Genomic DNA, 13,960 nt, shown 5'->3' on the forward strand with positions numbered 1-13,960 from the left:
AGAAACAGGAATATTTAGTTTAACTTTCAGCTTTATATAGTAATGCTACTACAACTGGGAGGACAACTCCAGCCGACAACACAACAGCACTTTACATTTCTACGTCATTTAAACAAACTAGTTATTTCTCTGCATTGTGCAGTATTCCAGACATATGAAAAAATGCAAACTTAAAAACCCATAGAAAGGCGCCAAGAATGGTAGAAGCAGAACATAAAATGCAAAGTTCATAAATGAGATGAAAGCAGTGATTCACTACGGAACTACACAACAGCGCTGGTAGGAAGTGCGTCCTAGTTTGCATTCGGAAAGCGAATGAGATCCTGATCAGTTGTTCCTGTCAATAAATAAATTCTCTTTGCGAAATTTAAAGTCAAAGGGAAATGTCACTAATACTTTAGCTTTAGAAAATCCTTTGGATAGATCTAAAGAGCCACTGTAAAATGTACTTTAAACACTGGGTTGGACTGCCTTTAAGGTTCAGATTCCTAGCAGTGAGAAGTGCTGTGCTGCAAACATCTGTCCACTTGCGCCCATCAGTTGATGTTTCCGCCGCCTGACTCCCAGGTACAATGGTATAATCGACTAACTTGGTCCCTCACAATTTCTAAATTGCAATCTGAGAACAAAATCGCACCAACTTCTCTGTAAACCCAGATCTAAAAACATGGAATTACCATGCTATCAATTGGTAATCAAGCTGTTGTGCCCTTTTCTGGAGTACCTTTTACATCATCTAAAATGAGTCAGATTACACCCCTGCTCTGGAATGGTGATGCTGCCCATTAAGTAGTCTATATGCACGCTTCTTGGATACAAATAATGGAAGGCGATCTGATAGCAGTATGGTATGATAACGATTAAATGATTTAGCAAAAGTCAATTTTCTTACTCGTGGTAGATCACTTTTCAGCATTTTCAAAGAGTCATGACAACCATGCTGCTAAGTGACAGGATAACAATAGCCTCCACACAGACACTTTTGGAGAACACATTCAGAGCCAACCCGCTAGAAGGCATGCTTTCAATTTCTTAGATTCCTGTTCAGCTGACCTCATTTTCGGTAGGTTGTCAGTGTGCTACTTCTGAAGCCTGATATAAAGTTATTCTCCCAGTATGACATTTTTTTTGTCTTTTTACACTAAAAACATAAGGGCAATGAAAACAGCCCTTCAAACAAGTAGCCAGTAGAGCTTGGTCGACTTCAGCATGGACTATGATCTGCAAAATAAACATGGATTTATTTCTTCTAGCAATCATCATATCACTGAGACTGGGAGAAATGTTACCTTTTTGGTCTCTCATTCAGGCTTGTGCTGCGTGCCCTGAAACTTCCTTTCTCCGGAGTGTCATCAAACGAGAGAAGCATATTTGAACGCAAACCCTAAAAAAAGTTGTGAAGCACATGAAATACATGAAACAGAGATCAACTCGCTAGACGAGATTGTGAGTTTCAAAGACCACCAGCAGTCATTATAGCATTATGGTCTATGACCCTAAAGGACAGCTTATTTAGCCTATTCTGCCTTCCGTAACCACTAATGTTCTACACTCGAAATTGAGAAAAGTATTGATGAGTCAGACAAAAATTCATTTCAGATATTTTGATGTCCTCCACTTGCAGATGTATAAAAGATGTAGCCGCTGGATCACAAACAAATCAGCAGTGGAACAATCTCTTCCTGCTCTCCCAAATATTCAATAAGACCCTTGTCAAGTAATGGGAAAAATATCCGCTCATTCATAACCAACTGTGGTACATGTTAAAACCCACAACAAAATAAATATGGCTGGAGTAAAGGTTGAACATTCATTTCCACTACTCTGTTCTATTAGTCTTTCCTATTTTGACACTTACCCACTTTTTTTGACTAAGCTATACGGTCATTCTGAAAGTCTGTATTTAAAATCATAGGGATATTAATTATACTCATTAAAGTCAAACAGACTATCAATACTTTTAAACTTTGTTATATCTGAATTCTAATTGATCAAATGTAAGTAAAAGAAATCTATTATTCGGTGAGGTAAAATCTGATGGACGACACTAGAGTCTATATTGCTGGATGGCCTGATACACCAGTGTCTGCTCAAAGAACCAGGAGTGCAGTTTCAAAGTTACTTAAAAAATAAATAAAGGAGGAATGATTTGGTTACATCCTTGAACAAAATGTACTTGTTAAAATATGAAGTACAGTTTCCAGCCATGCACAGTTCCACACTTTCCTGGGGAAACAACTAACTGGTTTGGAGGCCTGTGGCATGGACCTACCTTCCACCCAAAAATTCTAAATTTGACAAACATGGTCTGCCGTGTGTGCTTCCTCCCCTCTATCAGTGAAGATTCGAGATGGTTGGATAAACCTGGCCAATCCTTTGGGATGACGCCTAGCTTTGCCCTCACCTGCAGAATTAGCTGCTCTTTCCTGGAAACTGGATTCCTGTAATCTTTAGCAGATTTGGACTGATCCACACAGTGCTTGGGCCCCAATTTTAAGTGGACTAACTGTGCCAAATTTATTGCAAGGTTTCAGCGTGAACTATCCTGGACAAATACATTTGTAAAAGGTGCTAATGTAGGCACTGAATTCTCGGTTGGAATAGATGTCAAAAGTATCCAAAAACATCTGCTTTAACAAATGGCTTCAGCAGCATAGCACAAGATGGAAGTGGGAAATGCAGTTTTTCATTTTTCTCTGCAGTGACACTGTATCAAAACTGCCAGACCAGATCCGCAGAAGAAGAGACTTAAGATAGAACCTCACCACTTCAGTAGAAGATGGGAGGTGTTTTTACAGATGTAGTGAAGAGGCAGACTTTTTTTTTTTGTTAAATAGTTTTATATAGCGCGAACTAGACTTGAGAAATTGGGTATCAGAGCGCTTTACATGAGCAGCAGTTTCGTTAAAGATGGACAAATTCATTTTTTTTAAGCATAGGGAGATTAAGTGATTTGCCCAGAATGACAGGATGTTGATCGTCGTTGCCGAGACCCGAAACCCTGTTCCCCAGCTTCAATGTCGACCGCTCTAGCAGTAAGGCTACATCCTCTCCCCTAGCCATTCTTCTGCAATGCACACAAGGAGATCAGTTGCTAAGGGAACTTAGCTTTTCCACCCATCTCCTCCTAGATAACTTTGTCTCGCAGTGGCAATAGTATTCATTGCCTTTGAGGCATCAACAGGTTTATTCATAAGACTCTTGTCAAAGGGTGGAGTGTGCCAGAAAGTGTAACATCTGTAACACACCACATTTTAAGAAAATTCAAGAAATAGGGTGACATAAATGTGTCCTAGTCAAGTACACAAATATCTGAAATTCCATCAAGCTGTCTGGAAACCAAACATCCACAAGGGCAAACATTCAGAGCCACAGCAGGGTAGTGGAAAAAGAGAGGAAGTCATTCAAGATTCATTTTAACTACCAGCTACAGGTCAATTTTGGAGTTAAGAGGAAGCAGCAGATTAAGTGTGACAATTAAAACTCTGCCACTGCTTTAATAAATTACAAGTGGCAAACTAAAAAACCTTGAAATAACAACCAGCAACAACCATAAAGACCCAAATCAAAGAAATACAAAGTATTTCAAGGTATGGGCATTGGAACATAGTACTTCACGGAAGAATTTACAATAATTGATGGATTACAATAAAATACCTTGGTAATATATGGCACAAAGTCTTTCCGGAAACATAGGCGGCATCGTATGAACCACATGGCTATCACGTGGTGCGCCAGGCAAACAATGTACTGGTTAAACCTGGAGAAGACAAACCGTAAATTATCATCATGCTAAAAAATTAGGCACTTAAGTGATTAGAATTGGATACTTTGATATCCAATCAGGTTAACATCTGCAGCTTCTCATATTGCAAAACATTTCTCACCATGGGTTTCATTATTTAAACTGAGTCCTTTGAAAGAAAAGGGGTGCTCATTTTAACTCTAGTACTTGGTTAGCGAACAAACTTGAGGATGAAAACACACAAAAGACATGATGTCACAGCTTTACCCCAAATCATGCGCTCAAACATCCGTCCAACCAACTGTGTGGTTAGACATTGTAGCGGCCCAGTTACATGGAGACAACACCATGCTTCTCATTCGACTGCGTGTAGTCCAGTGCTACAGATACAGTGGATGGCCCAATAGGAGTATCTGCCAGGTGCAGGAACAGAGACACTTTTACATTGGCGTGTTGTTTCAGTAGACAAAATTGATCTTTGCGTAGTATGAGCGGAAAGGCGAAAAATAAAGATTAATCATTGTCAAACAAGCATCTGTCAACATTTTTGGTCATTAAACATATAACATAACTGTTTATTTATTATGACTTTCCTGGTTTATGGCCTAGTTTTAGATTTCCTGGCCACTACATGATTCTCTGGAAGCAGCTACAAGAAAAGCCTTTACCTTAAGTTTGGGATCCTGCTTGGTTTGGGTAATGGATTCAGGGACAGTAAGGCATGTTTACATTCCTCTGAAAACTATTAGGTTTGCCATTAATTAGGAAGATCAGAACTATCAGTTCACAAATCTGATACATTGTATGTTTAGTCTGAAATTTCTGCTCGATTGATTACGCTTGCAAACTGAATCCTTCTGAGAAGTACAGAGCTGACCTGAAAAACCCCCATAAGGTAAAATGTTTGAGGTTGCTTCTCTGACACAGAGGGGGGTGGGCATTTGTTTTTTATGGCAAATCCTAGAAATACATTTGTTTGATTATCTGTTGGTAAAGTCCTTTTTTCTAAAGGTAATACCGGACTGAACATTCATATTCTTAACTATTATTTGCTGTGTCACCCTACATTCAGAGTTTTTACACCCTCAGATTCCCGTAGTAAGCTTTGACTGCTACATCGTGCTGCCCTGGCAGACAAGGGATTGAGCATTTCAAATGAATTACAAGAGTATTGTTGGCCTAAGCACATTAAAAAACAACCTACACCTACCAGATAAAGTATGGAACCAAGGTGCGCCTCAGAACCACAAAAAAAGTCTTGTGTATCAATAGATCGTATGATTGGAATAGAACAGTGCACGAGGAAATGAGGAAAATGAGTGGATAAAATCTTTTTATAGAATTGGCAGCCTTGGTTTAGGGATCAATATATATATATATATATATATATATATATATATATATATGTATTCACAACACGCTCTCCTGGGAAAGCAATTTGAGACGCACACGAGACTTCTTTTCTGCTGCTTTATTATTTTTGGGTGATTGAAACAGCATGTGGCATTTTCCTGACGCGTTTCGTTCGCTTCGAACTTTTTCAAAGGTAAGCCATAGTTCCTGGACACACCATTTGGCTGCTGCAGTAAATGTTATTTTGAAGTCGCTTCCTCTGATGGTATTTAAATGTTAGGGTCACTTCCTGTAAAGCGCTGCATTATGGAGCCTGTAGTGCCAAAGGCTGTGTCATATTTTAAAACCCTCCAGTGGGTAGTGTCATTCACTGCTGTTTAAAATGTCATCACTGTTCATTTCATGGGCTGAAGTTTCCCCGTGTCAGCTATGATTGGAATAGAACAGTGCATGAGGAAATGAGGAAAATGAGTGGATACAATCTTTTTATAGAATTGGCAGCCTTGGTTTAGGGATCAATCAATATATATATATATATATATATATATATATATATATATATATATATATATATATATATATATATACATATATATACACACACACACACACACACACACACACACACACACACACACACACACACACACACACACTTGAAGTGCGTAGTACGCTTGGGTGTCTCGATTTTAAGGAGACTGTTGTATTACAATAACCAACGCTCTAGATTAACATAACTAAAGGAAAAGGTAATATTTCTGTGAAGTCACAAGATGCAATTTCATTTTTTTCTTCTGAAGCATTTCCAGCCTTTTTAAAAGGACATTAGGGCCTAGGTTCTTGCAGTGGATAACGCTTACAGGTTAAAAAAAATAATAAAATAAAAAAATTAAAAAAAACATTTTAACCCTGCTTGCCCTCTGTGCAGAACAGCAGTCATTATCGTTTTTTTCTGTAAACATTTTCAGGTCAGTAGGATCTTAATTTTTAGGTCTCGCCTACAACCATCTTTTAGGTGTGTACTCGTAGGCCTATTGTCAACAATGGCAGTAGTTGAATGTCTTTGGGTTAACCGGTCAAGTACCACTGATTTACCTTCTTGCTAATCTCATTTGTTCGCTTCTAATTGATGGCTTTCCTGCCTATTCTTGTTTTCCCCTCACCTGAGGCACTCTTGATTGGATTACTTTTATTCTTCCAATACTTATATTCTGGGAACCAATATTTAATTTTCCAGCACTCAGTGTGAATGTGTGTGTTCTTGCTCTCTCCCTCATCGTGAGAAAGTGCCATCTTTCTTGCCTTGGTATGCCCCCACTTTTTTCTTAATTGCTGATGTGCTTTGACTGAGTGTGCCCTGGGCTCCTGCCACCCAGGTACCCAGGGCCTGCTTCCTTCCATAAAAACTGTGTTGAAACAAAACCCAATTGGCATCTCTGGCTACCCATCAGCCCCTAGTAAATGGTACCCTAGGCACCAAGGGCATGGTGAGCAGAGAAGACCCCTAAGGGCTGCAGCACGTATTGTGCCACCCTTAGAGACCCTGTACCTGGGTACCCACCCACTGCCTTTGGCAGGGTGAGTGCAGAGGTACAGAACTAAACAAAGAGTCGACATGGCACACATCCCTGTATGCCATGGCCACAAACCCACTGCATACATCAGTCACCCCTCTAGCTGGGTGCCCTATGCCAGTGGTGTGGGCCCAGGTGCATGAGCCCTGTGTCCCTACAGTACCCAGGGCCATTCCTGGGTACTGTATGTGCAGTGATGCCATTTGGGAGTATATGGTGCTGGGAGGTTGTCATTACGAACTCCACAGCACCATAATGGCTACACTGAAGACTGACAAGTTTGGTACCAAACTTCTCAGCACATTAAACCCGCACTGATGTCAGTGTGAGATTTAATGTAAAATGCACCAGAGGGCATCTTAGAGATGCCCCCTGAAAACCTAACTTACAATCCATGTCTGGATGAGTGGCTGCAGAGGCTGCCACACAACAGACATGTTGCTGGACTCCTGAGTGGAGAGCCCCCCGCTCTCCTGGGCCTGCAACAATGCACATCCTGGGTGAGGGGCTAGGTCTCCTCCCCCAGAATGGGCAGGGGAAAGCTTCAAAGGCATGCCGCCTCTGTGAGCTTTTCCAGACCATTTGCTGTACCCAGCAACCAGCCCCCACCAGTCCTGACCCCCACTCTGGCGGGAAAAACTATGTCAGGAAGAGGATGTGCCAGCCTGTGCCAACCCCACCCCTCAGATGGGGAGACAAGGAAGCACGACCCCGGGCTCCAGGTAGGGCAAAGACTGGGACCAATGGGCCCCTGCCCTCCGGTGAGTACATCCCCTAGTCTGCTCCTCTCCTGTGGGAGTGGGGCAGGAGCCTAGCTGTGATTGGGCACTGCCTGATCTTAATAAATATTTTCGCTTTTAATCACAAAAGTAAAAACGATTTCTTCATTTGTCCTTGCAGGCACTAGGGCCTTGCTTTCAATGGTGCAGGAGGTGAAGTGGCACACGGGTCAAAAGCTCTAGGAAACCCACTGAACACCAATTATTGCTATATTTTACTACTAAACAAGCAGTCCGGGGTGCTTTTTTGGCTCTTTTGTAACTATAGCACCCAATCACATAGCTTAAAGCTTCACTGTAATAAAAGCTGTAACCTATAGGACTTTTCTGTCAAGCTACAACTTAGGTTACATTCAGCTCATTTATAGGCACAATTTCACTGTTTTTGAACTATTCCCTACAGTGGATCTAGATGAAGGATTATACAGTAAGCATTCTACTACGAATACCCCTTAGGAACTATTGGAACTACTCGGTGAAGGCTACAAGGCCATAGGCATCTGGAACACTTGCATCTGGATAGTTTAAACAAGTAAAAATGGCCGTTCGCTGCAATTGGCTACCCAGTGCCTTGTCAGAGTTTTAGGACATCTACTTGATAAACTTATTAATGAACATAATTATTCTAAATAGGAGCCACTTAGACTAGGGGTGTCCAAACTTAAGTCAGATCAAGGGTAAAATTATTTTGGTAGCCAGTGGGCCACATGAGTGAAGCAAGAAAGTCGGGCCCTCTCAAAGAGGGTCTGGATGGTTCCACCTAAAGAGGATAACCGTATGCTATATATGATAACCGTATGCTATATAACTTTTCTGGCCCTCACTGCACCATGCTAAACTTCCCTTCGCTCACTGCGGCTCTTAGCAGCTACATTCACTCTTCAGTGAATGTAGGTGTCCTTGTCATCTTACATGCAACTTATAACCACAGTCATGGAGTTTCTTGGCAATGTTAGTATGAATCTTGCATCACAATGCCTTCAGGCCACAGCTTCAGATCCTACTGAGATAGCCAAGTAGAATCATGCAGCTATTGTAGAGTTTAGAGTATAACACCCAGGCCACCAGTTTCAATTCTAAGAAACTGTTCACTGGGTTATGGGTCTACTGCAACCATCTACGTGCTATCAGTGTGATAAAAGATTGTATCCTCAGTGATGCTTCTCAGGCGATCGATCTATCAAGTGGCTGTCCAGCGAAGCTCAGAGGAAAGCCACACCAGGGGCTGCTTACAGCTTGCACGTAGGGATCACCTTTCTTTAATCCTAATGGGGCAAACTAGGGTTAATACAATCTGACTAAACACACAGGTAGGCTGCATGAAGTGCCTGGGGAGGTACATTTTGACCAATGGGCCCAATGTTTAGAAAATTCAGACTTAGGCAATGGGTAGCCTGAAAATCTGCTATGGATAAAGCACCAGTGGAAAAAATCTGGGCACACCTAACCTAGAGAAAAGCTCCAAAGACCTTGGGAAACATTGCTGGAGTCTGGAAGAAATAATTTGATCTCGCCACCTTAAGCAACTTACATAACAACATAGCAGTTTGTAACAAGTGTAGAATTCAGATTAAATATAAATAAACCAAAAACGAAATCAGAAAAAAAAGATAAGAATGAAGAAGGCAAAAAAGTGTAAAATCAATATTTAATCCAGACACCAGAAGGACATGCGCTGGCACAACAGCAAGGCATTATAAACTAAAACCGACGTTTCCCTCAAAATGATTTACCGAGGCCCTCAACAAATAGGAGAGAGTACAAATGAGATGACAAAACTTAAAAGCAAGTGTTTCCACGACATAGGTGTATGAAGGTTGGATCCATGCCACATGACCATGTAAATTAATTTTATTTTGATTTGTTGAATGCACATTTATATTATGTGCGCAAAATGAAGAACTGGCATACATTCGGCTATGGAGTACCTATCGGGATGTTTACCAGTATTCAATACACCAGATGATAAAGGGCCGCTCGCATAAGTCTTGAACTCCACAAGATCAGCGTGTAGGTGTAGGCAAAAGGGATTTTGAAGACCACATTTTCTATTTCCTTAATAGTTACACTATTAACTTTTCAGAAACGTTCTGGAAATGCACATCTAATGCTCATATTGACTGTTGATAAAATATTACTATCCTGTACAGATCGAAAGAGTGCAAGTACACATTTGTGACAAGGTTACAAATAGATTGCATTAAAAAAAACACAATTCGTAGAAAAAGTTGAACATGAAACGTTTCAGAGTTTTATAGGCACTGCAGAAAGCAGGGTGAGAAAAGACCACACAATGTATATTATAAATGAACTTACTTTGATGGGTTTGTGTATGGCAGACATATGGCAAACACGCTGGCATACTGCTCTGCCGCAAAATTCGCATAAAGGTGAGGTAGCCTGACGAGAGCTGAAACAGGAAATGGACAGTGCTAGTAAACCTAACAATGCTATGTGAAAAGACTGCATTTCTAAAACAAAAACCATAAATTAACAATTGCTGAAGCTATCAAACTTTACAAGGGGCATGGCCTTTCCATTGACAAGGGGCACCTCTAACTTGGACTAGGACTTCACTGAAGCATTGCTGTATTATTCATAACCATGTGGTACTGCACATTAACACAAAACTCTTAAAAGAAGTTGTGGATTTTGTCTGCAAAATTAACAGCATTTTCCCCCAGAGTGTCTCACAACTTTCCATGCATCCAGTTCTACACATTCAAAGCAGTGGCATTCTTACAATCTTACAAGACATGAAGGACACCTCCCCATTCTCAAGCCGACAAGCTCATCTCTTAGGTCTTCCTTTGCACCTTATCCATTTGCATTGCTACAAGTTTTAACTAGGACAAAAAGAGATCCTCCGAAATAGTCTCCTAGTAACATGGCCAGGGGTACACATGTGTTCAATTTGAAGGATATGGAGTTAAGTAGGAACCCACTGGGAAAGCACACCAGCATGAAGGGTGACAGTGTGCCCTGGCCAGAAGGTTGGTACGATACGCAGGGTGAGGAAAACTTGGTCCTACTATTACAACCTGCCACAGGGTCAATCTACAGCTCCCCCCTGTGAACTGAGTCACCAGGATCTAAGAGCAGCTACACCCCAAGAACCAGTACTTAATTTGTGTTGGGGACTGCCGAGACGCCTTCTGTCCTCCATTGGGAGGAAGTCTTGATCTTCAATAATAAATCTAGTGATTTTGCCTTATTTGGACTCCCATGTGCTGAGGCTCTGGCCAGCTTGTCACATACTGTGTCACTTAGGCCTTCCTTACTCCTAAAAGAGGACCACCGTTCTTAACTAGGAAAAGTCCAGCAGATTGGGATGTGTGAAACCCACATCTCCCTTGCTGTAGCATCATATGGTAGAGGTGTGAGACAATGATGGCCCACTTGACTGATGAGGTCTTAGCATGCCACAAGGGAGATGTCATGACAAAGCGAAACTCCGGTAGGGCTTCATACCCGTGATGAGGCGTCACATATGTATTGCCTATGTCCTGTAATCGCTCAGCCATACTTGCAGCCTGGGGAAGAGGTTATCAGCTGCAGAAACTAGCAGGTATTCTGTGTAGGACACAACAGTTTAAACAAGCATTTGCAATGCAATAGGTCTCACATTAGGAAAGTTTGAGCTATTGGTATTGTAAGTGACACATATTTATGTTTTGTTTTTGAAAATAGCGGAATTATTAGCTTTGTCATTTACAATGCCAATAGTTATAACTTTCGCAAATGTGACGCCTATAGCATTTGTAATGCAATATGTGTTGTATTTACGTGACTTACATGTATTGATATTACAAATAACAATGGCTTTTAATTTTTTTAAATAATTAATACTTAAATAAAAGTGATTGTAATTTATAATGGCAATAGCTTAAACTTTTGTAAATAACTTTTGTGAAGATTATGTTCAGTGTATTTTATTGTGACGAAAATCCAAGAACAGAAGTGAAATATTAACATCTTTTTGTTACATTTGCAATAAAGCTTGAAACATTGAGAGAACATTATTGAACCAGTTGTTGTTGAATGGTTGCACAGATTGATGCTGTGGTAGCGCTGATTGTGGTTGTGATGGCGATTGAGTGATGCTGTGGCAATCAGTGATGCTGTGGTAGCCCATAGTGATGTTGTGGTGCCCCCGAGTGATGCTGTGGTGGTGCTGAGTGCTGAGTGATGCTGTATGCTATGCTATGTTTTGCTATCTTATGTTTTGCTATGTTTTGCTATCCTATGCTTTGTTATGCTATGCTATGTTTTGTTATGCTATGCTATGCTTTGTTATGCTATGTTTTGTTATGCTATGCTATGCTTTGTTATGCTATGCTATGGTGTGTTTTATTTTGCTATGCTTTGTTGTGTTGTATTATGCCATGCTTTGTTTTGCTATACTATGTTTTGTTGTGTTTGGTATGCTATGCTATGTTTTGCTATGCTATTATATGTTTTGTTTTGCTATGCTATGTTTTGTTGTGGTTTCCTATGTTGTTGTGTTTTGTTATGCTATGTTTTGTTATGCTATGTTTTGTTATGCTATGCTATGTTTTGTTTTGCTATCCTATGCTTTGCTATGCTATGTTTAGTTATGCTATCCTATGCTTTGTTTTGTTATGCTATGTTTGTTGTGTTTTGTTATGCTATGCTATGTTTTGTTGTGTTTTACTACGCTATGCTTTGTTATGCTATGCTATGTTTTGTTGTTTTATTATGCTGTGAGGGGGTGTGAGGGTGAGGGTGTGTGAGGGTGAGAGGGTGTTGTACCAGGTCTGTGTGCATGAAGTTAACTTGGACTGCTGCTGCACATGCAATACCTGATGTCTGTGTGTGTAGAAAGCTTGCGCTGTTGCACGTTTTATTGGTCTGCCTGTGAGGACGCTTGCATTGGTGTTAGGTCTTCCAATGAGGGAAAGGGAAGCGTGCATTACTGCTGCATATGGTGTACCTGGTCTGTGTGCGTAAGGGAAGCTTGCACCGCGGCTGCACATGTTGTACCAGGTCTCTGTATGTAAAGGAAGCTTGCACTGCTGCTGCCCATGCTCTACCTGGAGTATGCATGTGAGGAAAGCTTGGCCTGCTGCCCCAGTGCATGATGTGCTTGTGCAGCATGTGTAAGCGAAACGTGGTGAATATTTCACAACTCGAGAGCCTCGATGATTGGCGTTGCATGTGATCAGCACATATCTGGGGGTAGGCTGGGGTCCGAGTCGTGAGCAACAGCGAAATTCAGCAATTAACCTCGGAGTTCATACGACACGAGGATAATCGCAGATAATGGTGCAATTTAAGAGCTGTTAAGTAGCATTAATTTGCTGCAGTTGCGAGCGTGCCCAGCGCTAGAGGGGTTCACAGATTAAAATAATGGCTTGCACAAAATCAGATTTTAAAATTCTGTATGCATGAAAACAGGTAACGGGCAAGTTTCATTTCAAGGTAGCAGCCCATAGAATACTTGATTTCAATTGGGATGCTGCTTTGCAGTCACACACAGATATCTCATGCACAGACCAATCAGAGTAGGGCAACTTTACTGAGCATATAGTGTGCCTGTCACCAGACACCCCTCTTTGCCCTGCAGCAGAAACTCGCAGGTACCCTGGTCTGGACCAGGCCTATTGGACGAGATTCCAGTAGCAGAAACAGAATATTGGATTCCTCCTCTCCATCCTGCACAGCCCAAGCTCGTGTTGCAGCCCCACCCTGGCTCCTCTGACACTCCCTGCCTTTGAAGTGACAGCTGCTCCCTCCCTGGCGGAGGGCAGACAGCAGATTACTACGGTTGTCTTCACGAACATTATCTGAGCTTTAAGATAACATATGAGGTTATAGAATGAAGCTGCAGTTACCTCTCTGTACTTATCATCAGGCTGGAATTTCAGTCTTTCCCGCCACTAAAGGCATCCCTGTAAATAGCCGCAACAAACCTATAAATTGAAAAAACGTGGGGAAATGGACTGCCTTAGATGGAATAATCTCTATTCTGATCCTGATTTTTGGACAATGGCACAATCTAATTTTCAGGCAGTTTAGTGTTTCGAGGAAGTAGTGGTTTCATGGTTTCAGCAAGAAACTTATGAAAATAAATCTCCACCTTTCTTGGTCGAATAGTTCACTACTAGTCAATATCCTGAATGCGTGGCGCGAAACAGATGTCAACACAGACATCTATTTGAAGGGTACAATTTGAAAACAGACTGAAAAAAATAGACAGCAAAAACAGCCTTCTAAGCTAACTACCAAAAACAGTACACACAAATAAAAGCTACAAAAATGTCAACTTCCTCATGAAATTCATTATCAAGCATTTGCAATTCCTGCCAAATATGGCGCAGCTTTAGAATAGTAATTAACTCACTGTTAAAATAAGTGAGCTGAGATGTTGTTTAGATGCAAGAATTCCTAATAGGTAGACAATTACACATAGGTATTTACGTATGGCTGATATTTTTACAAATGCGCTTTTTGTAGTCTGTTTTTTATTTCCATGTTATCAGATCAAA

The 13,960-nt window shown here is 41.0% G+C and overlaps 1 protein-coding gene across 4 annotated transcripts in view; it reads right to left on the reverse strand.

Annotated features, from left to right (window-relative positions):
* TSC2 (TSC complex subunit 2) overlaps positions 1–13,960 on the reverse strand; it is a 196,984-nt gene that overhangs the window by 91,445 nt on the left and 91,579 nt on the right. For all 4 annotated transcript variants that reach the window (XM_086940493.1, XM_086940494.1, XM_086940496.1 and 1 more), the window contains exons 23-25: positions 9,768–9,861; positions 3,658–3,760; positions 1,290–1,384 (exon numbers count right to left, since the gene is read on the reverse strand). In XM_086940493.1, coding sequence (XP_086796619.1) covers positions 1,290–1,384; positions 3,658–3,760; positions 9,768–9,861 — 292 coding nt within the window. The remainder of the gene's footprint in view (positions 1–1,289; positions 1,385–3,657; positions 3,761–9,767; positions 9,862–13,960) is intronic.

This window comes from Lissotriton vulgaris, chromosome 10, assembly GCF_964263255.1.
Source record: "Lissotriton vulgaris chromosome 10, aLisVul1.2, whole genome shotgun sequence".
In the NCBI taxonomy this organism is placed as follows: Eukaryota; Metazoa; Chordata; class Amphibia; order Caudata; family Salamandridae; genus Lissotriton; species Lissotriton vulgaris.